General features: G+C 43.3%; 1 protein-coding gene across 9 annotated transcripts; it reads right to left on the reverse strand.

Moving 5' to 3' along the window:
• Positions 1–168: 168 nt before the first annotated feature.
• On the reverse strand, positions 169–26802 carry tcf3b (transcription factor 3b). Of its 9 annotated transcripts, none has more exons than XM_076153028.1 (21): positions 26242–26802; positions 23275–23370; positions 21529–21601; positions 15116–15189; positions 13927–13999; positions 13358–13398; positions 13023–13155; positions 12629–12675; positions 8549–8645; positions 8359–8459; positions 8067–8160; positions 7864–7922; positions 7665–7740; positions 7371–7432; positions 7046–7243; positions 6044–6155; positions 5219–5366; positions 4898–4951; positions 4153–4397; positions 3856–4007; positions 169–3756 (listed from the first exon to the last, which is right to left on the reverse strand). In XM_076153028.1, the coding sequence occupies exons 2-20, from the start codon at positions 23347–23349 to the stop codon at positions 3862–3864; spliced, it is 1908 nt and encodes a 635-aa protein (XP_076009143.1). In that variant the 5' UTR covers positions 23350–23370; positions 26242–26802; the 3' UTR covers positions 169–3756; positions 3856–3861. The 9 variants fall into 9 exon arrangements, with proteins under 9 accessions (XP_076009143.1, XP_076009139.1, XP_076009136.1 ...); XM_076153024.1 differs by having other exon boundaries at positions 4153–4430; XM_076153021.1 differs by having other exon boundaries at positions 4153–4430; positions 7046–7240; positions 8067–8190.
• Between the last annotated feature and the right edge of the window lie 525 nt (positions 26803–27327).

Below are 27327 nucleotides of genomic sequence, written 5' to 3' on the forward strand. Positions count from 1 at the left end.
GTGGTGCGTTCAAGGACCTGACCTTTACGCCCCGTCTTGTAAGCGGTTATTTTAGCTTAAATGTAAAAGTATTCTGATGATAAAAACTAAGTCAATTGCGTTGCGTTGTTTTCTCTCCACCTGCTACCATCGGAAAATGTGAACAAATTCATCTTTCGAACTACAATAAACCCTTTATTACAATGGTTCCTTTATTTTAATTTTGTGTACAATATTCAAAAAGCCAGGCATTGGAAAAGGTATAATCTGTTATTAAAAATGGCACATTTATTGCTACATTACTGTTATATACAGGACAGTTCTCAGCTATATATATATTTATATAAACAATAGAAGAAAAAAGACAGATTGAGCAGAGAGACTGGGACTGGAGGCACTCCGAGGACCCACACTGTCCTCAATCCAACATGTCAGGCTCTGTACCTATGAACTTGACTTCTTTTAACAACCCCCCCATACACACACACACACACACACACTCACACACAAATGCGCACGCACAGACACACACGCACACACCCTTTTGTCTTCATAAAGGTGACAAAATGTTGAAAGCAGGTGTTTATTTCTGCCATCTTATTCTAACACAAGCCCAAGCCTATCAACCAAACACTTTCCATCATGTTATCAGATTAGCTGCTTTGCGTTCTCCAATGGTTGGGGAGGGGGGATGATTCTCTTCAGGTTTTGTACGTGTTTCATGCCATGAAACACAACACACACACACACACTCCCCAGGTTTTCCCCCCAAATAACTGTGAGTATATTATACCTTGTAGGCTTCAGTTGTTGTCATTGTGGGATACTAAATACTTATCAAGACACATGATTTTCTTCCGGGAACAAACTTAAATATTCAGTCCACTTATTGATAATAAAAGAATACAAAAACTTCAAATACAACTTGTTGAAAGAAGTTTACAGAACTTCTCACAAAAAGTCACTGTCAGCATCACCAAAGAGCTGGATTTCGATAAAGGAGTAAAAAGGTTAGATGAGAAAAGGAAATTGCTGAAGACTAAATATACTAAAGTCACTCCACCAGAGGACTTGCACTCTCTTATACAAGAATTTAAAACACTCAAGTCATTAGTGACACCTGCTACTATGGAAAAGAAAAAAAAAAGAATAAAAAAATCACGCTCTACATTAAAAACTGAAGCAATGTTAGTGTGCATCAAAAAGCAAGAACACCAGGGCCGAAAGCAGCGTCTCTTCAGCCCTGTAGTGTCAAGTGATGTCGCTGTAGGACAGATAGAAAGATAAACTCATGACCTGGACCCATGACCTCAATTAAAACAGCAGATCAGACACATATAATCCAGTTGAATAATTAGAAAAAAGGAAATAAAAACTAAAGAAGATCTACATAACATTTATTTATTTAACTAGATACACTGAAAGAAAATCTCTTTATACCATTTTAAACGTCTTACTGAAAATTGAAAAAAAAAAAGGAAAAAAAAAAAAGCATTAGGAGAGGGAAGGGTGGGGGAATGAACAAGTACCTCTTTAATCTCCAAGATAAATGAAATGATATGGTTTATAAAATAAAACTGTCTTAAATGAAAATACAAGTTCAGGCACTGATAAGGTATCACTCTCCCATCGTGACATCTTAAGTCTTGAGAATGAAAAGGCCACACTATTGATTTGTATAGGTCTTTTTCTTCATCTCTTTTTGTAGAAATTAAACACACAAAATGCTCTACCTCCCATTTGCGATTACATGTTGGTAAAAATCATTCACAACATGAGACGACATGGTTATAACATCACAATAACACTGTTTTGTTCTCCATATTCATTTTTAACTTACACCAAAATACCGATGTCTGCCTAAAGTGAGCGACACTCTGAAATCCACTTGGTAGAGTGCGGACGTTACAAAAAGCTGAAATGAAAACTTATGTACGGACAAAAACCCAGGAACACAATTTTGAAAAATGAAGACGATCCACATTTCTATGGCAGCTACATTCAAAAACCAGTTGCATAATTACTGTTTGAGACAAAAGTCCTCTGCCACATTTTTCGCCCCGGTGCCTTACTGCTAAAGTAAGACCACGTCACCAGGACCGTGACAACACGTCACCCACACATCCCCCTATGGAAAGAAACGATTTATCTGGGTAGTCGATGAAAATCCATTCAACTTAAACTGGAATAAAGGATACACCAAACACGTTCAACATTTCTCATTTCATATTTTGACCTTATTCCTCTGCCATTCTGGTTCCGACTTTGAATTAAATTTTGATCAATTTCTTTTAAATGTCAAATATCCCCCTCATTCAGCTCATCTACAATACACTCTAAACTTCAAACTAATATTGCCATTTATGTAGAAATCTACAATGTATAGACTAACAAAAAATATATATTCTTATATATATTTAATTTTGAAAAATGAGAGTAATGTATGAAGTGACTTTACATGTCACACTTTTCTCAGTAAGAAAGGTGAGAACGACTTACTCAAGGGGAAGGCGAGGGGGCTGTAAATCAGTGGGAATGCTCGTTTAGAAAAAGAACGCCTCTGTCACACAAAGGCCTGTCTGCTTCTACAGCTGTGGACCGATGAGATCCCTCCATCAACTGCACCCAGATGTTGTGTGTGTTTCTGGACATCAATTCAGGGGAAAAACCTCAGCTGTTTGTCTGCTGGCATCGTCCATCATAGCATTTCACGTAAGCGACAGCACTAAATGGTGCTGATCACTTAGCAAGTGTCTCAAATGGCTTTTATACAAGACTTCCAAGGACTGAAATGCACTGCAGGTTGACACTCGTAAATTCCAGACTAATATATACAACTGTGCTTTGTTTCGTCTATCTATGCTTTAGTAAGTAAAGCAGTACAAAAACCTGAACCTATGACAAAGGAGTACTGGAGTGACACTAGAAAGTGTAGTCAACAAACAGGAAGAACAATTTTGTAGTTGACAGATTCTACCACTTGGATAATTCATAACCTTCAAGGAAGGAATCTTCTATTCCAAGTCTCCAGATGCTGTGTGGGATGAGACAACGGCTCAGTCCGACACCGTCTCTAGGTTAGAGTTCCCGTCCTTCTTGTAAGCTGTGTCTGAATTGTCCAAATTTTGTCTTTTCCATCACTCTCCCAAAACGTTTGCTAACAAGATGAAGGAAAGGTCAAAGAATCTGAGACAATTCAACATCAACTATGGGCTTGGTTACATAACATATGTAAGACTGTACCATCACGCTGGGAATGACATACAATAAAAATAATTGCTCATACACATAAGCAATCCCTCACAATAAATGTTCCTCACATGTAAAGCAATTTGCTTAAATGTCTAATAGAAAACATGTAACAATTAGGCACAAATCCTTGATTAAATTTGTGTTTGTTAGGTCTCCTTTCTTTTACCAGAGCACCTCTCGGCAGTGTGTGAAGTCCCAATTTGTGGCAGGACAAAAGTACTCTGGTGTTCCATCATCTTGTGGAAACCAAAAGGAGAAAAAAAAAATCTTACGTGTATAAAACAAAGTAAAACTAAAAAAAAGTTCTTCACATTTGAGCTTGTAGTCATGGTTGGGAGTGCGACAAACAGGCTGTGTCAGTTTTGGCAGTATGCATGTGTGTATGGGTGTGTGAATGTGCATCTCGAAACTTGAACGGACAATACACAGACATGTCCACATCTACACACACACACACTGAGAATAATGGGTGGAAGAAATCAGTTAAGGCCACATCCTCTGACAGCCAAGGAAACACCATCAGATCTGTCAAAACAAGGAAATCAAACGCACCATGAGAGACGGTTCAGAACAAAGTGAGGCTCATAAAAGGAAATGCAGAAGCGGCTGAACTACTGAGGCTACCTGGTGTTACATGTGGCCAACTGGGTTGTGGCCATCTCCGCCCATACTAGGATGGCCTCCTGAGAGCTGCATGGGTGCGTCTCCCACCACCCCAGACACCTTCTCCTCTTCACGTCGTTTTAGACATGCCGCCTTGGGGTTGAGGTTGCGCTCTGACAGAGAGAAAGAGAGAGAGACACAGGCCTCGTCAGAATGAGAAAATCTGGGCTTTCCAAGAACTACTACAAAATCATTTCTTCTCAACCACAGGGAACGGGACTCTGGCTCCATTCCAGAGGCTGTGGCTTCCTGACTGACCTCTGACTTGTTGTTCTAAGTTGAGGATGACATTGACGGCTTGGTGTAGTATGAGAAGTTTGGTCTGAGGTTTGTCATGGCTTAGGTGCAGCTGGCACATCCTCCCAAGCTCCTTAAACGCCTCGTTGATGTCCCGCACTCTGAGACGCTCACGAGCATTGTTGGCCACCCGCCGCTCCCTCTCGCGCTCCATCTTTACCTCAGGCGGAAGGTCCTCGTCGTCTTCTTCATCTTCGTTGTCCAGACTACTTGAAAACATAGATAAAAGGATAAAGGCCCTGATAGGACGGAATTTAAAAACACCATTAGCACAAGCCTTCAGGTCAGAATGTCATTTAGCAAAATTAGGTTTCTATCAATAACAGGGATTGTCCATCCACAATTGAACAGTTTGTTGAAAGAGAGATGAGCTGTGTGAACACTTATGTGTATACTATTTAAATGTAAAAACAAAAATTCAAAGATCAGCATCTCCCACGTCCGATCAGCAGAGGGGGAGGAGCCTTTTACACGTTTAGCCCACAAAAGCTGGAAACGTACTTTAGATTGTATATCTGTTTTTGTTAATTTCCAGAGAAAGTACATGAACTTCAATTAAAACTTAATCTTAAAAATATAATATTACACCAAATCGGGAAAAAATCTTTAGACTTTAAACATTGGCTGCATGAACTTGTGCTCTGAGTGACGTTTGAGGAGAGTCCACAAAAGCACTAGAAGTTAATTCTCTGTGAGTGAGACTTACTCATCTTTCTGGTCTGACAGGCCAGAGAGCAGCTGGAGGGGCAACACCTCCTTTCTGAAAACATGACAGAAGGGGAGGGAGGTTTAACACAGTTAAACACTCAAAAACTAACCAACCATCAGGACAGACAGCAAAATGTACAGAAGTTTTACACATCATCTAAAGTCTCCTGGCATCTGGAACCTTGCAACCAATACATTGAATGCAGAGATGTCAGATAATGCAACTCAAGACATAATAGACAAAGATAAAAGGTTTTCGTTCAACTTAACTGAACACTTTCTGTTAAAACACTGATCTTGAGAAGCAGGACCATCTTACCTTGTTCGACTGCGTGCTACCTTCGAATCCTTCTTTTCATCATCAGACTTGTCTGCGACAGATGAGTTCTCATCGTCCTCCTTGTCTTCTCTTTTGATGTCTGAGCTGCTGGAGGAGTGTGTGGAACGTGTCATGCTACCAGGAAGATCTGAAGACAAGCGAGCACAAAGGTTAGGATTCAAATATAAAATAACATCTTTCCATTTCAGGAGTATTATGGTTTCATTTATCACAAGTGAATCTTATACACCTGATTACCTGGAGAAGGCTCTAATCAGAGAGTAATGGGGGAGTTACTCACAAATAGTGATATGAGTCAGTGCATACATGTAGCACCATGATGAAACTTAGTTTTGACTTCAGTACCACGTTCACGATTTAACAATTGAATACTACCACAATGCCAAAAGACAGATTAAATAAAACAAAACATCCATCATCAAACAGATCAATATTGAAGTCTCTAAAGCCAGAGGATTTAAGTCAGCAAAAACACTCCATTTATTAATTTTAAATGATTAAAGCAGTGCCTACATGTAACTGTTTATGACAACACTGGCCTGTCCAGGCTGAAATCATTAGATGAATCAATCTGAAAACAATACAATGTTGGAGCAACAGAAAAGGCAAATAACTGGACTGAGTCATGTAATCAAATAAGCGTGTCAGTCTGCAAACAGGGTTAATCTGTGCTTGTACGTCTCTCAGGCTCAAATAAGGACAAACAGAAAGGCATCGGAAAAAAAGTGGGAGAAAGAGCACATGACTCGACACTTGAATCTAATTAATTCGATTATATAATATAAGAACTTTGTAAAAACTTACTGGTGAAACCTTCTGGTTGGCCAACTGACTGTGTGGGTCCAGATGTGTGGTGACCGTGCAGCAGAGTGGTGCTGGGAGGAAGGCCGGGGGTCTCGTCATGTTTCCCTCCCTGCTGATCCAAGCAGAAGAACACGGTAAGTCACTTAGACCACTACAGGTAGAGCTGGGCTGTCAGAGTTATTTTATTACTTTCACAATACTATTACTATTAATATTATTAAAAATATTATGTCATACTCAGTGTGGTAGTAAGGAGTTTTCAGATTCATATGGATTACATAAATCGGAATATATAGGATTTTCCACAGATTAAAATAGCATTTCTTTACCGAGTATCTTTAAGTTCTCCATGTGCTTTAATGAGATGCAATGCTGCGTTTAACCAGCAGATGGCACAGTGGATACTTAGTTGGAGGAGGAGGTGGAGTTAATGATATTGTGGTTGCTGTCATTTGATATTCATGAATTTAAACTAAGTAATGCAATGGAGTGTTGATTTTGCTGAGTGCTGCAGGAAACCTAGGAGAGGTTGTGTTCTTCTGTAATCATTAACAGTAATTTGTTTACAAGAGAAAAATAATTTCTTCAATGGTAGAAGACACAGAATAGGCAGCCAGCCATCATGGAACATATTTCAGTTATCACATTAAACTTACCAATATATATACATGTATAAAACATACCGTAAGGGAACATTTTAAGGCTCTTGCCAAGTCACAAATAACCGGTGTACGCCTGATCGTATGGTCATAGCTATTATTAGTATGTTTAGTGCAGCTTATCGATTTCTAATGGGTTTTTTAATCCACCTCTGTTGTAAATCTCCTCATCTGACAGCATACCCATGAATTCCTAGTTTAGAGACTGAAGAGTTGACAGTGGATCCCTTGCACTGAATGAGTCTAGATTGTTTGCGATGCTTTAAATCACTGTAAAGGGCCGCCAGAAGTCAGTCTCTCTGATACACATTAACATATACATAAAGTTGAATAGGCAACTAACCATAGCAGGATGTCTGTTGCTGAGAGCCAGGCTCGCATTAGGAAAGGCAGGAGAGAGGGCTCCGAGGGCCCCGTTGTGTACGGCAGATAGCAGGCTGTGCATGTCCGGGTGGGCTCCCTCCAAACCAGGGCCCTGGCCCACAGCATGGCTACGCAGCACGTGGATGGCCTCCTCCAAACGATCCTCCATTTTACTCTGCTATTATTTGCACAAAAATGTGAACACGGCATCAATATGATGGATAAGATCCAAGACCCAAAATTAAATGTAAACTTGGATAAAATCCAAATTAAATGCAACGTAGCATAGAGGTGTGTGAACATACCAGTGTGTGTGGCTGCCCTTCATAGTTTGGTGTGGTTGGTCTTGGCCACTGAGACTGAGCTCCTATGGAGAGAAACAGTTCAGCTTTTAATTCAAGTAACTCACCAACTTATCTTCACTGGCAAATCTATTAACAATTTCAACTGAATCATTTACATGCTATAAAAGAAAGAAGACAAGTTTAAAAGAAAGACTTTTCTAACATCTGAATTTCTGTTAGCATGATGGTGACCAATGGTGATCTTGGATCCTGATAAAAATTCCGAAATTTGTTTAGTGTAGTAAATCCTCGTACCTGCAATACCCTGAGGAGAACCAGGAGTGGACGGAGCGGAGGAGAAGTTATTACTGTTGTGGTCCGAAGGATAGATCTGAAACAGTGGAATACAAAAACATCAACATCATACACATGAAGGCAGAGGCCAGGAACCAAACCAAAGCATTTCAGAGGATTCTCTGAGACTGCTAAGGAAAGAAAAATAAAAAAAACTCACCGAGGCCAGAGCCTTCCCAATCTCATCTCCTGAACTGCCGGCTGTGGTGCCTCTGTTGGCTGTGGAGAAGAAAAACAATAATGAGGCCATTTGACTTCTCGGTAGAAGAAGAAAAAAAAACACCAACTGTGGCAGCTGAGTCAACACAGCTGATATACGAGCAGTGACACAAGCTACCAAGATTGATTAGGAAAGATCCTTACCCATGACACCGTCTCCATTGATGGCGGGAGTGTGGTTGTAGGTTGTGGAGGGGGCGTGGAAGCCGTTGACTTCACTGCCGTGTAGAGGATAGTTCTGTGGGGACAGAGGCAGGGGTTGACGCTTCTGGAGAAAAGATACAAGTAACTTTATAAGACACACACAAGTCACAGGAAAGAGAAGGTGATCATTGAAATAAAAAGCTGAAAAGTAGAATATATCATGAAAAAAGAAAAAAAAATAGTGAAACTGAAAAAAGGTTAAAGAGTTGAAGAGCTTGTGAGCTCTACCCACCATCCTGTCTTGAGGGTTGATTGCGGAGAAGGAGCCTGGCTGCCCGATGTGGGGAGAATTACCCAACATGGCAGAATAGCCAGAGGACGACCAGGGGTCTTCTGAGAATGTGAGAAAACACGTGTAAGTAAAGAAACGCTCATATTACATATCAAAAGAAGGCACCGGAGCGTGCTGTGCGAGACGTTACCTTGCATGTAGAAAGAGCTAGGGTACACAGCTCCAGGCTTGGCACCAGGGTATCCTCCATTGTCCCTGGCATACTCATCAGAAGTGGAAGCATACACCTAAACGTACACACACACGCAGACAGTGAGTCAGTGTACCAGCTTGCTACCAGGACAACGCACAATAAACAGATACATCATGATTCTGGATATTATAGATACGCTTCTCCCTGGATAAATAAGCCCACAGAGCAAAATGTGTGTGAATAGTAAGGCTTCGGCTCACACTACACTATTTGCTTTGGAAAAACTGCAGCTAGGAATGGCCACAAGATGGCACGAGGGAGTCTGCCAGTAATGGAGGCGGGCCGGCTCCTTGCCTGCAGAGGAAAGCACAGCGGCCATGGCATGCTGGGCACAGCGACGGCTCAAATCCCAATGCACAGTGAGCACTTCCTCTAGCTCTCAGGACCCCGGTGACATCGCACTCTCACTGCCTGGCCTTCAGCCCCTCCCTATAGACACTCAGTGTCAGCTCGCACACATACCATGCATTCAGTGAGCCAACACACACACCCCACTACCAACACCCTCACAGTAGCACTATCACATTCTGTATGGCATCAACACGGGATTAGATTCCATTGTAGAATGCAGATAAGACAAAAAAAGGGCAGGTGTGATTAAACTGGACAGTTAAAGAGTTCAATGGCACATCCGTTGGTAATATTGCTAACATGGATGCTAAGCCTGTAGTGACATTCCACTTCTCTGTGCGCCACAACCACAGAACACAGGCCAGACATGTGAAGCCCTCAGATTCCCCACACAATAAGCCAACACTCGTTCTATCTTGCATGTTGTACAGAAGGAAGAGAAAGACAAGAGGAGAGGAAGCGAATGGAGGCTATGCTGCAAAGAATGCTAATCCAGAAAAGGGATTTTTTCTGTAATTTGATTTAACAGGGAGAAGTGGAAAGGGAATGGAGAGATGCACTTCTAATTACAGAGCCATCTGCCTGTTCCTGGACCACATCCAACTCCACAGGCAGCTGGGCTGAGGAGAGGGAGAGAAGAGAGGGAGAGAAATGGGGGCTGGGATCCAGTCAGTGTGAGGGAGAGGGAGAGGGAGCAAGAGAGAGAGAGAGAGAGATTGTAGTGGGTAGGGGGTGGTAAGGGGGCAAGGGGGAGGATTGGGGGGGGGGGGGGGGGGAGAATGAAGGCCCTGGTGATTTATGAAATGGTTAGCGAGATACTGGGTGTTGAGGGGGGACAGAAGAAGGTAATCTAAATGACTTAAACAAAGCTTGATATGGCCAGGGGAGTGTGAAGGAAACAGGGGATTTAGAATGATCACGGTTAATTCAGGGGAAAACATGACGGAGATGGCTTCATTTAACAATAGGCTTTGAGTTGTTCTTTCACAGGGAACAATGTGGAGTGAATCCTGCTGCTCTAGATGGGAACAGAGCAGCAACACAATGACTGCTGCTGCTGAATAATTGTATTCTCAGGAAGAAAGGGGATTTCTAGGGTAAAATCCTTCACTAATAGGGGTTTAATGTAATTCAGGTTATGGCCATGTAAAGGTCCCTACGCTGGCAAAACACGGGCGGAGGCGAAGGGGTGGGGAGGAGATGAAGATTAACATCAGACTGTACTCAAAGCGCTTTATTCAAACAAGAGGCTTTTATGGCTACTTTAGTGGACAACTAGGGGGGAAAAGAGAAGTTGTTGGATGTTGCAGAGGTGACGGGTGAAGGTTCAGAGGGTTAGGACAATGATCCCATGTGTAGGCATTAGAGGATTATGGACAGAAACTGGGCCGTTTATAGGGAGATGGGAAAAAGCTTTACGGGCACATCGTGCGTCCATTCGCCAATTTATAACGTGTGACGACAGCAGGAACAACCCTATGACAGAGATGAAGAAGAAGATGGACATGGTGGAGAGAGCAAAGGGAAGGGAGGGAGAGAGGGAGAGAGAGAGGAGCGACCACAGGATCATCATCATCATCAGCGGTCATTAATCTGGGCTCAGACACGGGGCTAAGAGGCCTCACAGGCACCGCGCCTCACAACTGGGTCACTCATAGGGGGAGGCCCACCCAGGCCATCATGTGGCGAAGCGTGGGCGGATGGGTGAGTGAGTGAGGCGGGGGGAGGGGGACCGACTGCACACGCACGCACACATCTCATCATTCACACTAAAACCACAGAGTCGTCGTTGATACTGCGGGGAATAACTGCGGTTCAGGCGGAGCGGGAGGGAAAAAAACAGCGGGCTCTGACCAGACGCACTCATGAAAACACTCGGTCACCAAGACAAACTGTACAAACACACACGCACGCACACACACAGGCGGGCGCACACACACACACACACACACAGAAGTTTCCCTTCAATACAATAAACAACAGGTGTAGGCCGTTTTAGAGTCATTTTTGAAATATCTGATTTGTTCAGTGGCTTGAATAAGAGGAACGAGGGGATAAGGCTGAGAGCGGAGCGAGGCGTGGCACATCCTGTAGTGGGAACCAGGACCCAGCGCTCCCATGGAAGTTCTAGCACATTGAGCTCCGACGCGTTTCTGTGCTGAAAGTTCACCAATCTAACGTCTAAGTGACCTCATCAATGAGCCCTGGCTGGGTTTGCAGTTTCTTTCATAACAAAGCCGGAGTTGGAACATAACGTTCGGTTACATCCCGTTTCTGCTAGATCATAAATCCATAGATTTACATTTAAACCTCCTGAACTATAGCAATCATTTAATGCAGTTCATCCTCAAAACCTTATAACATACTGATCTAAAATTAAAATCCGATAACGTATATGAGGCAATAGCGCCAAATACAAGGTATTTGTTTGCAAACTACTTTCTTTAATGTTTGGCCAGTGTACAACCCTATCTATCATGTTCTAAGTGGCCGGGGTCACTGGTGGCATTAGAGCATCTCTGCTGACGGCACAAGTACAAAAACGCAAAGGTTCCATACCCGCTGCAGCATTTACGTCACTCTCGTCACCCGATCGCTGGAGTTGTGCGAGGTTCAGGTTACAGAAAATGTTTGTGTAAAGGAAATTGTTCATATTAACGACCCAAAGGCAGGTCAAGCAGCGAGACTTGACGACTACATGCCATCTACCCAGCAGTGGCCCGCCGACTTAAAATAGCCGTCTTACAAACGAACAGACTGGTCGGTTAATGGCCGTGAAGAATGTGCAAGTTCTTTGACGGCGGAAATGATTAGTATTGATGTCGTTGTCTTGAATATGCTGCGTGGCGTTCCAGTGGATAAATGGCCTCTCAGTCATGTCATCTTTGACCTCAGTGAAACCGTATAATGATTGGCTGGGTATCAACGGGCATTACTCAAATTTAGCTGATGAAAGTGATCTATTAATAGAAATAACGTGAGCAAATGAGGCACCAATTCGTAATTCATGGTCAAGTCATCTTAAATCAACAGTGAGATTGATACAGGCTGCATTCAGATCTGCGGCTCCTTTTTTTCCAGCTAGGCGAGGTTGCCATCGTCCGCAGACGTGCAGACCCAGCCACAAAACTGGTTCTGGGCCCGCTGACAATATGTGACAGCGAGACATTAAATCAAAGGAGCAAACTATAGCCATGGTACTTTATAATGCTTAGAGGTTGAAACGCTTCACCATCTCACTCCAGACGGCTGAGCTCTCTCTCCAGACTGAGCCTGATCTGTATTCTAACGACAGCAAAAACTCAAACTGCAGAGGGAAAGTCACCTGAATTGACAACGTGGCTGGATATCCTATAAATTTACCTGTCCGCCAGAGAAACACACTCTGAACACCACTTGAAACCACTTGAGTGCAGCGCAGACCACCAACCGCCGTGATGTTTATTGAGGCCTCTGAGTCGCCCGACTGACTGTCAGCTCGCCGAGAGTCTGACTGAGCAGAGGGTCTTTACACCCGTCTGTCACGGAGCTACTCAAGCACAGTTAGCAGACCAGAGTGTGTGCCTGTGTGTGTGCATGTGTGGTGTGAGAGGGAACCACAATAAGAGAAAGAGTGCGAGAGAGATATGCTGTGATTAATGACAGCAAGCAGAAAGAAGGTCTTACCGAGGATGGCAGACCAGGGGGTTTCCGGATCTTCTTTGGCTGGGTCTCTGTTTACAGGTGGCCGGACACAAACCAAGGTGAAAAGGGAACAAAACACAAATAAGAACATGGACACCAGGGCAAATGAATACATCTGTGAATTGATGCGTTTACAGTAGGTGTGTGTCCCTCTCAGACGACACAATGTTGATAAAATGCTGCCCAATACATAAAACAATAAATTAAAATCAATTAAAGATCTTTAATCAATTCAATGTAGTTCGATACAATTCAGCCTTGTACTGGAATTAGTTATCTTTGCTGTTGTATCTTTGACTTGAAGTTGATTTGTAAAACCCCTAGCATAGATTACTCATGAATTGTTGAACTCTATCATATTGTTTAGTCATCTTGCCTATGCCTCCTTCAGGTGGCCTTCTCCTGGGGTTGTTGGGGTATGAGGAGTAAAACTGGGAGCCGGACTTTAAGCCAGAGGGGGACATGGCATCCGGGCTGGGCATGGCGATGTCACTCGGAAGGAAACCCGGCTGGAAAAAACACACGGAAGCAACGTTTGACTAATAATACACCGAGAGGAGTAAAAACACGAGCAAACAACATCTCTTCTAGGAAACTGAGAACGTCAAGTTCACAAGAAAAGAGAAGTGAGAGAATGTGAAGCTCTTTATAGTGACATGTTGCGTGAAAGGACGTCACAGACAAATAACAGTGCTGCAGCCAACAACATACCTGGCCTCCAAAGGGAGCGTAGGGGGGCCTCTCATTTTTACCTGCGAGAAGAAACGTGACATCTGCTTAGAAGATACGGCAAATAACAGTGAGCCGCATATGCACACGTTAAGAGGCGATGGCGCGTGGAAAAACAAACGAAAAACTAGGTTTTCTGAAGTCGAAAAAAAGTCCAGAGATACCCTCCCTCTTTCAGTACGCTCAGCTGCATAAAGCTGCCTGCCAGACAAAACCCTGGGGAAGGTTTCTGCTTCAGTGCCCTAACATCCCCAACACTCAGCGAATGAACACAGACACACATACGCGCTTATAGACACAAACAGACACACACACACATTTTCTGCCCCGAAAACAATTTTGTGGTCATAACAAAGTATGTATAAACAGTTAAATCAGCCGCACAATGAAAACCTTCCACCGCACAATCATTTTGACACTGAATTCTGAGTATACAGAATGACAGGCACCACCACAGACACCCATTAAAATGTTTAGAGGGGGAAAAAAAGGACAATAATTTCAGATTTAGTCAACTGTAACTATTCCGTTTGGTTATTCTATCACCGTACCTGCAATCCCTGTACTGAGAAATGGAGAGGACAGTCCTTCATGCTCATTGTAGTGGGATCCTTCTCCATAGCCCTGTAGGAAAGCAGCAAACACTAAAGTTAGGAGCCATAACAAAAGCAATCTCATATACTATATATAAATATTGAAAGAACAGGCATGTACTAATATTAGTCAGGTACATAGTAATGCACAACTGAATGATAAGCGCCGCGTCAAGGCCGTGACTATCTTGTTAGCACACTGAGGGGGGCCGACTCATAAAGCACAAGCGCAAGACTTAGCATGTTCGCTCATTCAGAAGCCGTATTTAGCATTCGCCCTGAAAGATGAGTTACTACGGCGTTCCCTCATCTACGTCAGATCAACTTTCCATAGAGGAGCGTCACGTGAATACTAAGACCCGTTTCAATGCGACAGTAAATCGTAGCGGTGTGATATCTCCGTGTGGCCGGACTGACAGACAGACAGACAGACAGACAGGCGATCCATTTTCCATTGCACCCCCCCCCCGGCACGCCCCTTACGACAACTCATCTGGAACGCCGACGCGCCGGTGTGCCAGTTACTATCAGAGACGCTTTATGAATGTGCTTAAACTATTGTGCCGAATATTTAGGGTGGCGCTGAGTAGGTGTCGTCTTGTCTCTTTTCATGACTAAAGCCCCATATACGGCTCAGTGAATACCCTGCCTCTGCCTCCCAGTCTCACTCACAGGATCCATGCCAAACAAATCTGCATCGGCTCTGGGGATTCAAACCGACTTTCTTAATTATCAACTTGTGGTAATCAAAGCATGCTGCATCTATTTCACCCCCTGTTCCTTGTATTTACACAGAGTTGTGCCAAGACGGTTACGGCGGATGTGAAGCTGCAATTACCGGTGGGCTTCCACAGAGGTTCTGGGCGACCAGATAGCTTGCCAACGCGGGATTCTGAGCCAAGGTTATTAGGCAGAAAGTAAAACTACCACTTCAAAAAATGGCACACAGCATGACAGAGAAGTAAGCTGCTAAGTAATTGGGGAGCGGGGGTATAAGTATTAATATATGGACGCGTACTTAACCAAACACACTGTGTGCACCTGAAAGACGATGTGTGTGAGTGCATCTGATGTTCAGGCTTAGATCCCCCAAAACCATAGAACTGTGTGTAACAAAAGGCGGAGTGTGTTTGTGTTTAGATCTTACCCGTCCTTGGCTGAACGAGGGGCTGTTCTGTTCTGCCGAGCCCCAGGACCCAGATTGAGCGCGCTCATCTATTGCTGAGGAAGAAAAAAAAAAAACATTGTTATAAATTAACAGGTATGGAGAGCAGGGAGTTAAGCTGCAGTGGAGATAAAAGGAGGAAGAAACACGTTAGACTTGAAGCTGTCACAGAACATTTGCATTTCTCTAAAAGGGGCTAAAACATTTCTATGCTTCGTGACACTGCAGACGTGTGGAAATACCACAATGTTAAAAATTGTCTGAAAGGAAAGTTGTCACCATGTGCTACTCTAAACACCCAATGTTATTAATAGGTCTCAATGGGCTTGGATGAGCCAGGAGGGAACGCATCACTATTGATGAAAGATGCGCTGTCTCATTAAAGATGCCATGCAGTGTTGAGCCATTTCTGGAAAAACCTACAGAACCTCGGCTCAGTGTAGCCATTAGTGTTCATTACAGCCACTGAATTGTAAAAACAACAAATGTCCTCTAAAAGATTTACATCCCTCTCAGTCAATGGGACGTACATTAAAAAATAACAACACTTTATAAAACCCAAACATAAGTCAATATGTGACACAAAGGAAAAAAAAAAAGCACCCAAAAGATTGTTGGAGCAGAAAACTCCAAAATACCCCCATCATCCCCTTCTCCCCGTCTTATGCACTAATGCTATCCAGGCTCTCTGGAGACACAAGGCTTAATTGCATACTGATTTGCATAATTGTGCATATTAATGTGGTTTCCTTATGAATATTCATATTTTGTCTTTGATTTTTGCCTAATTAAAAAAATGTGAGAAAGCGAAAGAGAATGAGTGAGTGAGGGGATGGAAGGAGAAAGCAAGGGGACAAGAGGGAGGGGGAAGGAGGGAGAGAGAGACAGAGGGGAGAGAGAGAGAGAGAGAGAGCAAGGAACAAGAGGGAGAGAAGAGAGGGGTCTGGGTGAGATCAGCAGCTTGGCTGATGAGTGAGAATGAGTGATGAGGCGAACAGAGCGGTGCAAGCACCTACACACGCTGCGACAGCCGTGATCTATGGAGCTGATGCCAGTGGCATGGAGAATCAGGCGAGCGGGGAGGAGAGGGGGGACCTCAAAAGATCAGCCTCACTCACTGTCAGAGAGGCCACAGCGCTAATAAAGCTCTGCACCACCGTCAAGCATGTCCGATGGCTCAGGACACTGGTGACAAGTTCGCTGCTAAATAAAGATGACAGACTTTGTATGATGACACTTCAGCCAAAGCTCGGTGCCAGGAGAAGAAATACCAAATTAGGCGGATAGCATCCATTCAGAGGACGGACTAATCTAGGAACGCGTCGACAAGCAAACCTAGCGTCTTCAAGCCGTGCAATGAAAAATGGTATAAGAACGCTAACGCCTCATCTTTTCTATTTGTGGATGTAGCTTAATCCTAAATTGCTGTAGTGTGTCCAGGTTTGTTACACACTTAAAGTCCTATGACAGCCATCACACATGGTTGTCAACAATCACCTGTACTGAATAGCTGCCTACATTTAACACGACCGGGCCCAACGACTCAACTTCGCCGAGTAACTTCCAAATCCTTCTAACACTTTTCCTTTTGGCCAGCAGGGTGCAGAGGATGGAGGGGAGAGCGTCGCTGTGCAGGAGATGTCTGACAACATTGTTTCACACTTACTAGAGTAATTAACTTGGAGGCAATTAAAAGAAGGTGGAGAGCCGCCCAAGTGACAGTGAAGCTCAGCCAAACACCGAGAACCACACAGGGCACCGGAGGAGGAAAGAAAACCACCATCTTTGTGTTTCTATACTCACGTATACTCGTATTCAGACGCTTTGTAGTGCATGTACACGTACTGTTATACAGCAGGAATATATCGGCTTCTCAAAAGTCACGTGTGCGCCTAACTGCGACTTGGAAATTGGCTCAAAATGACGTACACTTACTCCGGGTGACAGATGTTTAGTTTACGAGGCTGTAAATCGATTTATCCAGGCATGTAAACATCTTAATCGGAGTACGCAGCCTCGGCTTGCATTTCCTCAATGTGCAGACTCGCCTCACACTGTCATTATCCAGCACGTTGTGTACGTATACTCAGGAGAACGGCAGAACCCTATTGATTCTGCGCGTGTATACGGCTTAATTGCATTTTTTGGATTTAATAGCAGCGAGGGCCGAATGCTCGAGAGGATTGCCTGCGTGTTAAACGTGCCGAGCGGCAAACCTGCAAAAAAAATAAAGCCATTTCAATGTCAGGCAGCTGGTGACATACAAATAAGCTAGCAACGGTATCCAGATGTTCCAATGTGGAAGGTCCAAAAAAAAAAAAAAAAAAAAAAAAAAAAGGCCCACCAGGCTTCACGTGCCAGCTTTGCCTGATAAATCGATCGGCACCGCGAGCCACGCTGGCCAGAGCATTAGAAACGCCACGGTGTCTCCGGGTGATGCCTCGGTGCTGAAATAGCCCTTCACGGGACTGGTGTGCATCTTTTCATTCCTGATTCTAATTAAGAGGACAAAACAAAATGGATGCGGCCCATTCTGGTACCAATTATCTAATGCAGTCAAATATTTCTAAATATTTTTTTTGAACTATTTAATATCTGAAATCAATCCTCTCCACCCGGTTTAATACATTTTTGCCGACCGCTGATCGTCTGTATTAAAAAAGAATTAATTCAATTTATGAATATCGAGGGAGGAAAACATGTGGTACCAACCTGGCTTTATTTAATCGAAACATTTGCTGCCTGTATTCGCCAAACAATAAATACAAAGACTACAAACGCGTGGTTATGGTCAATGTGTTCATATTTACAGGAAATCCATTGTGACAGGCACGAAGCATCAGAGCGCTTCAACAACCTGCCTGGTTAATGAAACACTTCTCTTACAGTCGGGCCTGCAAAAATTTTGTGTAGTCGATATTTACAAAAATTATTGACCCCACTGCAGTGTTGTGCAGAGTGTCTGTGATTTTGAAACGAAGCTCTAACATTACACTTCAGCCTCAACTTAGCAATTGAGAGTAAAGAAAAAGTGATTAAAAGCCAAATGATTGGATGGGAAAACTACACAAATAAGGCTGCAGCTAAAAATATATTAAAATGTTGGTGCACATCACGATACATAAAGGAAGTGGGCTTGGTGTGTGTTTAAAAAGAGGCCATTCAAAATTTGGCAAGGTACAAATCAAGGCCTCGTGAAGAGAAGCCAAAAAACGAGAATCTATTTCGGTTGACGAGAGATGCTGCAGTCCATTGTGGCTCCGTCTGAAAATGCAGGTAATACCAGAGCGGGCGTGTGCGTGAACACGAGAGGCCACGAGCGGCTCGTGAGAGGCGCTGAAAGACGGCGCGTGTGTAACTCCACAGTGTTTGTTGTGATCCAAAGGAAGCGAGCCTGTCACATCCAATGCATTTGTGTACATGTGTGTCGGGTTGGCTGAGGGTGGGGGTGGGGTGGGGTGGAGACGTCGCCAGCAGCTGCAGAGGTGACAGAGGGGACGCCTGCCTGAAGGCTTGTTGGCTTGGCCGGCTCCCACCACACACAGTCACACTCTGCCTCCCCTATTTCTCAAGCATCCCACACTTCTCGGCAATCCATTCCTCTCTCCCCTATACTCTGCCGCTACCCTACACACCCTTCCCCACACACACACACACACACGCGCGCACACACACACACTCACACACTCACACATACACTCTGGCCACTGAGGAAGCGAAAGGACGCCTAATGCAATTAGCACCCCTCTGAGCACTTTTGTGTTGATGAATAGAGGTGGTCTGGTGGGCCACTAGGCTGCTTTCTGCCATTCCCGCGCTGCTGGATCCCCCAATATACAAGCCGCCAAAGAAACGTCATAGATGGATGTTGCGCTTTTGTCATCTGTGCATTAATCAAGCCAGAACCATTTAGTACAGTGAAATATGAAGCTAGATCCTCGCCTGAGTTTCAAAATATGGCCAGCGCTGGCATGTTTGTATTTATTGAATTACTGTGCCGTTCTTAATGTCCTGTTGTCTTCTTCATATAGGCAGGCTGTGTGTGTGTGTGTGTGTGTGTGTGTGTGTGTGTGTGTGTGTGTGTGTGTGTGTGTGTGTGTGTGTGTGTGTGTGTGTGTGTGTGTGTGTGTGTGTGTGTGTGTGTGTGTGTGTGTGTGTGTGTGTGTGTGTGTGTGTGTGTGTGTGAGAGAGAGAATTAGCAAAGAGGCTGGGAGTTATAGATGTTAGCCCTTTGACTCAAGTGCTGGAGTGTTAGAGGTTACCTGCGGCTCTGCCAAAGTTAAATGTGACAGTATTGCTTTAAAATGGGTGTCAATGACCAAGGGGCACACTTTAGGACATGAGGAGGGGGGGCAGGAATTAACTACTCACTGCTAAGTAATTGCCTGCTGTAATAGAAACAAACAGAATCCTGCCTTCCACAGGCTGATCCCTCTATTCAACACGCTCTCTCTTGCACTCTGGCCACTCGCTGCATGCTGGGCTAGTTTAGGAGGCTGCGAGCTGGGGGTGAGGGACATTGTCTCCAACTCAAGCCATTTCCTGCAGATCAGTGGGGGTAAGAGCCTTGTGCCGTGTTGGGGGAGGAGTGTTTTACACTTCAGGGTGTGGGAGTCGTTTCAAGTCCATAAGCCCCCTTTTTTGCCTTTGTTCCTCAGTGGCTGAGTTCTCACTCTGGGGAGCACTGGGGAGTGTGACTCGATTTCACACGCCAGGTTGGCAGGGTGACAGAGGAAAGAAGTAACACGACTTACTAATAACATTCAGGAAGAGAGAGAGAAGCTCACTCAAAGGCTTCAGTGTTTAAATGGCAGCCACTTTGCACTTTCAATGCGTAAAAGTAGAGATAGGCCAACTTAACAACAAAACTAACTGGTCCAGATATTTATTTTTTTAAGGGGAGGCGTTCAAAAATGTGCGCTTCAATAAATATCTTCATTATATTCATAGTTTTAAGATCTAATCTACAAGTGAGATTTGCCAGCGAAAAAATGTGAAACTGGGTTCAAATGATAGAATTTAAAGGCTCAGTCCCAAGTAATGTGAGCCGCTCACATATGTGTACACACACGCTGCCAATTCTGTGCCACGCCATCGTTTTTGAAAAGCAACATTTTTCATTTTTCCATAAAAGTTGCGCTGGCAATGTGCCTAATCTAATCAGGTACAATCTAACACCCACGCCCGCTTTTCACAGCAAGTGTCCAGGTGTGCGCGGCTGTCAAAATGGAGACGGCGTCGAGTGCATCACACATTCTTCCTTCCTCACAGCCCCTCTCCTGCACACACACAAGGCAGCAGATGGACTCACCTTTGATCCGCTGGTATTTCCGCTATTCGAGTACTAAACCAATTTACGCAAATGCAGCTACTCGCGTGCTTTATGCAAATGATATGTGATGTTTTGTCGCCCATTAAGGACTTACTTACTTCCACTTTATAATCATTAAACCACCTCATCTACGGTTTTGCAATTTTCATTCATGCAAAAAATAATCAACTGCATGTGAGCTAAATATAAATTAAATAAAAGCCAAAACTGAGAAAGTACCTTGGCTATTCAAAAATAAATGGCACGCTTCTATACAGACGTCGAATTAATGATGAAACTGATGAGGGAATGTATTTGGCAAGAGCTGCGGGGGGCTTTGACAACTTGTGGAGTGTGGAAACAGGGGCAAGCCACATCCCAAGTTAGAATCCAGCATGGTGGCAGCATGTGTGAGAACTAACAAAACTCCTCTTTCTTGGTACCATTATTTTCCGTCGCCGCCGTCTTCATGCCATGCTGCCACCGTGACGCGTAGAAATACACGGTATTTATTTTTAGTCATGTGCGAAAAGACCGTATTGTGAACGCTAAAGCCTGCTGCCTTCCATGTGTGTGTCTGAAGCCGGCAATGTTACAGCTCCAACACGTGAAACTGCTTGGGACCGCCTCAGACTCGGACATCGAGTCATATAGAAGCCGACTACTTTAATTCTATAATATAAGTTAACGATCAATCACAGTTACTTGCACTATTCAACCATGTGCAAATAATGTTACACTCTCCCCTATACAACACATTGTTTTAGATTTGCCTGTTCCTATCTGGTGTATTAAAGGAAAAAATACATTTTAATATGCAACTGCTCAAGAACACAGCTTTGTTGGCATAAAATTATTATTGTTTTGCCAAAAAGTGGATGCAATGTAGAAAGGAAGCATAATACCATATTTAGCCTGCTGTTTTAAAGGCTTGGATTAGAGACCTGCACTCATAAACATGTATTACTAATCAATTCTTAGACGCTTTCAACAGCAAATAGAACCTTATTATCAAACACAGCAAGCACAGAAATAAACATTCATTAGTAAATACAGTTGATCAACACTGAGCAGAGAATCTTACCTGATCCACCAAACTGGCTGCTTGCGAGTGTAATAGGTCTGTTCTTCCCGTTGGCTACAGGTGGGGCAAACATCTACAAGAGAAGCAGGAAGATAAGACACAAAGTAAAGGACGACACAGTTCACACATCCCATTCCCACTAATTAGTACATCACATAATTGTACTTTGCCTGTTCATTATTGAAGTCATTTCTACTGAAATGTGTTTTGAGCCGTCACTGAGGGCCGGTCACAAATGAGACGGGAGCCATTTCAACAACTTTCTCCTGCTGACTAGGTAACTAACAGGAATCTGTGTGTCTGCGTCCTAACATTCAAAACACAGACGTGTTGTCACAGAGAAAGCAATGTGGTCTAATTTGTTTTGCTATGTGTGGTTCCGAAAAAGTCTCCTGTACAAACCATCTTAGTATCTAGGCCATCTTGACCCCAACACGCATGTCAACAAGTTTGATCCAATTGTCTAAACAAACTTGATTACTGACAGATTCATGTTTTACCTGTGTGTCTAATACAATTGGTTGGGAATATGTCCAATGGTTAGTTTTTGTTTTCTTACCATGTGCATATACTTCAAACAAAGATGATTTTCTTTATATTCTTTATGTCACCCAATTAAAAATGTCATAAATAGACATATAATGGCAGCCAATCTGAGCATCTAGAAAACAAATTCAACTGTCTGATGCATCCAATAAATGACCATATGAAGGGGAATGGTTGTTAGGTTTTAATAGTATATATGCTGCTATCCTTACAACTTAACTGCACCAAGAAAGCCAATACAAATGGAGAACTACCAATATTATCCGGGCACCACAACGAATTTTAAAAATGAATCAAAAATTAAGCTTGTTCTGTAGTTGCCCAATGTCACACATCATAACGCGTCGGTGACTCCAGCAATTTCAATAATACTACAGAATTAACCAGCTACGGTTTGTCAAAGGAAAACCTCCCAGGAATGTGAATCTGCTGACAAACATTCATTGGGATTTGTGGTTTGAAATGACCTAATAATAACTATCCAGATCACACAATTTAGCCTCACCAAAGCAGTCAGCCTGTGTAGCAGAGAGCTAACACAGCTCTGGGCCTGTGAGATGTTTGTGCAAGTGTCAAACTCAATAATGAAGGCTTCAAAACAAAACAAAAAAAAAACAAAGAAAAAAAACCCAAAGAAATAAAAGCCAAACACAAGAACACCTCCACCCTCTTTGTAGAGAATGTCAGGAGAATACATCTATCTTCCTGAAGACTAAAAATATCACGGAAGAAATGAGTTTTCCCGGGAAAATGCAGAAGCTGACAGCGCAGCCCAGATCGTATATCAAGATGTTTACCTTTTGAGTTCTGTAAACAAGCAGAATATGGGGGGGGAATTTGGTTCTAGGTCGAACACCAGAATTATTTCCATTTCCTGTGCTCTGTGCTCATTCCCTATTTTCATTTCGATGTCTATGTTTTCATGCATTCAGCGCTACCTCTGCGATGCTAGCTGAAATGAAGGATGGGAAAAAAAATGGAAAAACCTTCAGTTGACAGGCCTTCATTCATTTTTTTCTTGTACAAACGCAAAAGAAATTAAGCTCCCAACTTAAGTTTCTTTCCCCACCTCTCTCATTCGGACCTCCAACTCTCCCCTGTCTACAGGCACCCAAACCGGCATCACACCGTTTAGCTCGTCCTCCCAATGCCACCCATGTCTTACTGCCAACCAAAACCACCCATGCTGCACTCTCTTACCGCACTGAAATCCAGGAGGTCGCTGAGTTCCTTGTCAGTTCCCACTGCAGCCATTCTTTGCTGCTGTTCGTTCATAACCTTCAGTCTATAATAAACCTAGAAGAGAAATTTGCAAACACATGATTTTGAAGGCACTAGCAATCATAAATACAAGTCAATTTAGGTTTAAAACCAGGGACGGCAATGGCAATGCACAACACAAATTGAGGTTTTCTACATCCAACACCCGAGATGATGAGATAGGCAAGTTGGTTCAACTCCCATGAGATCCCAATACAGGGCCTGTGTAAGCAATTTTGTGACACAAAACTGTTTGTGAAGGCAATTCAAAATATTGGCTCACAAAAAAGGACCCGATGCAAAAATCATGTGCGAAATGTATAAACAAAAATCAATAATCTGCAGGCATAATCATACAATGCCAATTACCGCCATGCTTCGGTACAAACCACAAAGGGGAAACCGACAACATCAGGCTACTTAGCGCTACACACTTTGTCTAGCTAGAAATGCTAATTCCTCTCAGACACTGTTTTCCCAATCGGCGCAGAGGAAGAGACACTGACTGAAAATGATTAATATGCAGCCTTTAGTCAAATCACTACCACGTAATCACTTAAAAATTGCCTCTTTTTTCTGCTACCCTGGCAAATAACACAACCATATGCCTATCACCGCTACATAAAAGAGAATGTAACACATTTACAATCACAGACATAATTGGGACTATTGTTAGCCCAAGGAAATGGGGGTGAAAGGCAAAGCTAATGACTGTATGCAAACACGTCATTACCAAATTACCATATGTCAACTCAGAAAGAACCTTGTCAAATGACACAGTGAGAAGGAATACTGGATTTACCCTGTGTTTTGCATTCCAACACAAGCCCGGGGCCGCTCTCCCAATGCTGAGCAGTGGTTTTTGCAAGCCACACGGGGAAACTGGTGCTAAGGGGAGCGAGGAACGGAGGAGTGGAAGAATAGAGGCACTCGGACACCAACAGGTGGTGTGCTTTTACTGCTTCTTTTGTAATACAGCACCAGCACAAATTGTTGCAATAAAAACAAAAAAAAACAAACAGGGGGCTCCGGGCGAGAAAACGTACCTCAAACAGATCGGCTCCAACCCAAAACCCAATTCAGAAAACTTTGGAATGCAGAAACATGAAAACATACAACAACAACAACCATTTTCCTTCTAGTCATTTTTTGGGGAGATGACCCGACAAGGAAAGTCTAGTCAACTCCACACAATTTAACCTTGAGACAAGGGTAAGAAAGTGAAGGTATAGTATACATCCTCCTTAGTGTATACGAGTTGGGTGTGTGTGCGTCATTGCTTTTTCAAACTTTCGGCCAGCGAAGGCCATAATAGGTCAACACACACCCCAAAAAAAAAAAAGAAAAAAAGAGCAGCGACCATTCCCAAATAACTGGCCCTGTGACTTATAGGGAGCAGAGTATGGAGCAGCTTAGTGTAACAAAATGGCATCTTCAGCTAGTGGATCAATATTTGAAGCTGGCAGATTAGGGGTCTTTGTCACCCCACACAAGACACAGAAGGGAGGTCATCTTCCACAAAAGAGGCAACGAAACAAACCCCCCAACAAAAAAATGCTACACAAACTAACCCTTCATATGCCAGATTAATGTATGAGAGCAGGCAGGAATCAAACATGCCTGTGTGTGTGTGTGTGTGAGTGTGTGTCTGAGTTGCTGACTAAGACCTTTCAAACAATTGGGAGAGTCAAATTAATTTCTATCTGCTTAACAAACCTGTAATTACTATTATTAACTACGTCATGTCGAACACAAAAAAGCACAATTCAGACTAATAAACAATTCTACAGTTACTGGCTCCATCAGACAGCTACGAAAATAACAGCTAAATAAGTAACTAGGCTCATATTTGTTTATCTATTCGCCGTTACTCAAGAAACAACATCGCAGGTTGTACTAAACAGAAAGGGGATGTTCAACAGTTTGACGTAAATACTGCAAATGAGAGCGGGCGAGAGAGAGAAAAATGGTTTGTGCCAGAAAAAACAATAATATATGAAAATAAAAACACCCAGAGTGCAATAGTTTAACAATTCTAGTGAGCGTCCAGGGGGGCCTCCAAGGGTGGAATCTATACATTATTCGATCATCTCTACTAGGCCACACATCCAGGGCCAAGACCACTGCTCACAACAAACACATTCACCATTTAATTCCAACAACTGAAATCACCAAACTAAAAAAACACACAAGTCGCCTTCAGGGGATCAAATTTACAAAAAACACCAAATTATGTTCTATTAAATACAGCGCCATTGCCTGACAGTACTCGATGGGGAAGAGAAATGGCCCCAAAAACTTCACGCAACAAATACTGGGCTCTCTCTCTTTCTTTCACGTATTAGGGTTCAAGTCGTGCATTATGAGGGAGTTGGGTGAAGCAGACGGTGGGGGTGGGTGCAGGAGGAATTTCCTGCCAAATGTGCAATAAAATAAAAGTCTAGCTGGTGTCCAGACACTTCCATAAAGGAATGTTTAAAGGGCTACGAACAAGAGGTTTAGACAAAGTTTTGGTTGAAGCTCTGTGGAAAATACATACAGGCCTACAAGAGAAAGTTTAGCTAAAACGAATTACAGAACGTTAAGATGCCATATTCGTATACTGTCGAGTACAATTAACCAAGACACTCGATGAAAAAATCAAAATGAGGCTCGTTAGCCAGGAGTAACATTTAGTGGAGTGTTTTTGCAGAACAAAGGAGTAATTTCCTCCTCTCCGTGGTCGATGCGGAGACCATCACACACACTTGGCTCGCCACCTCAAACCCAGACAAAAAACTTACATCCCCCGCTTTAACCACACATTCCCAAACTTTCCGAAAAAATACAGCCGTCAAAATAGCTGTCAATGAAAACCAAATGAATCCATGCAAGTTTGCCCAAAAGAGTAAGAGAAAGATTTTTTACCTCTCCTCTCCAAATGTCTGAAATCCAACAGTAAAAAGAAAAGCGGAGACTCGCAAGGGGAAAAACATAAAACTTCAAGAGAATTTCGACCTCAGTGCATGAAACGCATTGGAGCACAGTAGCTGTCTTCCTTTTGTCCCGGTAACCCTGCTTTTCACACAGCGCCCACGTGTTTGATTCAATGTAACGAGTCTGTGTGCAAACAAATCTATTATAGTAACTAATCTCACGTCTTCCTTTTTTGTTGTTACAACTGAGATGATTTCATTCTTCTCGTAGACATCTTCACCACCTCCGTCCACATTGTCAGACGCAACAACGTATCCCTCCGCGCAAAAAGTGAGGGCCTCAAACGCCAGCGGTGTCCGATTTCAAACGCCTTTGAGAGACGAGCTGTTTTTGCGGGAGGAAAAAATACAACCTTAATGCGTTCAGATGGTCGACGCGACGGGGAGGAATTACGCCGAAGATCGGTGTTGTCTGTTCGGGCTGAAATCCTCAAAAATGAAGGCGCGCTCGGAGTACTATGTCGTCCAGCGGAAGGCTATCGTAAGAAAGTTACCTGCGATTACACAGCAGCAGCTTGGCGAGATGGCATGATAAATGCGAACGGGTTTAGCCAATGGGAGAGCGTGTTTTGTCGATTGATAGCAAAGATAGCCACTCAACGGCTCAGAATACGAGTTAGACCCGCCCTCATTCTGACGCTCACTTTCCCTGTGTGCTCAGGGAGGCTGGCTGAGGGGGGCGCCACCATGCACACTGACATCATTTTATTACTTTGGTTGTCGTGTCTTCTTTCCCCCTTTTTCGCCAACCCACGGTTTAGAATTATTTTGTTTCCGTTAGAATAATAACACTAGCGGGACATAGCGATAACATTTATTTAATTATTATTGTCACATTTAATGTCAAAAGTCAAACGATATAATGCTTACAAGTAACCGCGCCTTCAATCTTTTTTTAAAAACATCACAGCTACATTAAAGACTGTATGGGATCAATTTAACTTTGATATGATAGAAGCAGTGAACTAATTGGTTTTTCCAATACCGTGCTTCTTTTAAAACTCCCGATTAAGAGCTA

Source organism: Genypterus blacodes, unplaced genomic scaffold (assembly GCF_046128005.1).
Source record: "Genypterus blacodes isolate CSIRO-AG114 ecotype Tasmania unplaced genomic scaffold, CSIRO-AGI_Gbla_v1 ptg000058l_1, whole genome shotgun sequence".
NCBI classification, from domain to species: domain Eukaryota; kingdom Metazoa; phylum Chordata; class Actinopteri; order Ophidiiformes; family Ophidiidae; genus Genypterus; species Genypterus blacodes.

Bases quoted from the DNA above. Each gene is read 5' to 3' on its own strand.
- tcf3b (XM_076153019.1), bottom strand. From the start codon at position 23,349: ATGAACGAACAGCAGCAAAGAATGGCTGCAGTGGGAACTGACAAGGAA. The intron at 12,676-13,022 runs GCAAGATGACTA...ACCTGTAAACAG, and splicing joins GCCACCTGAAGGAGGCATAG to AGACCCAGCCAAAGAAGATC. The intron at 4,008-4,152 runs GTCAGTCAGGAA...TCTCTCTGTCAG, and splicing joins CTTAGAACAACAAGTCAGAG to AGCGCAACCTCAACCCCAAG.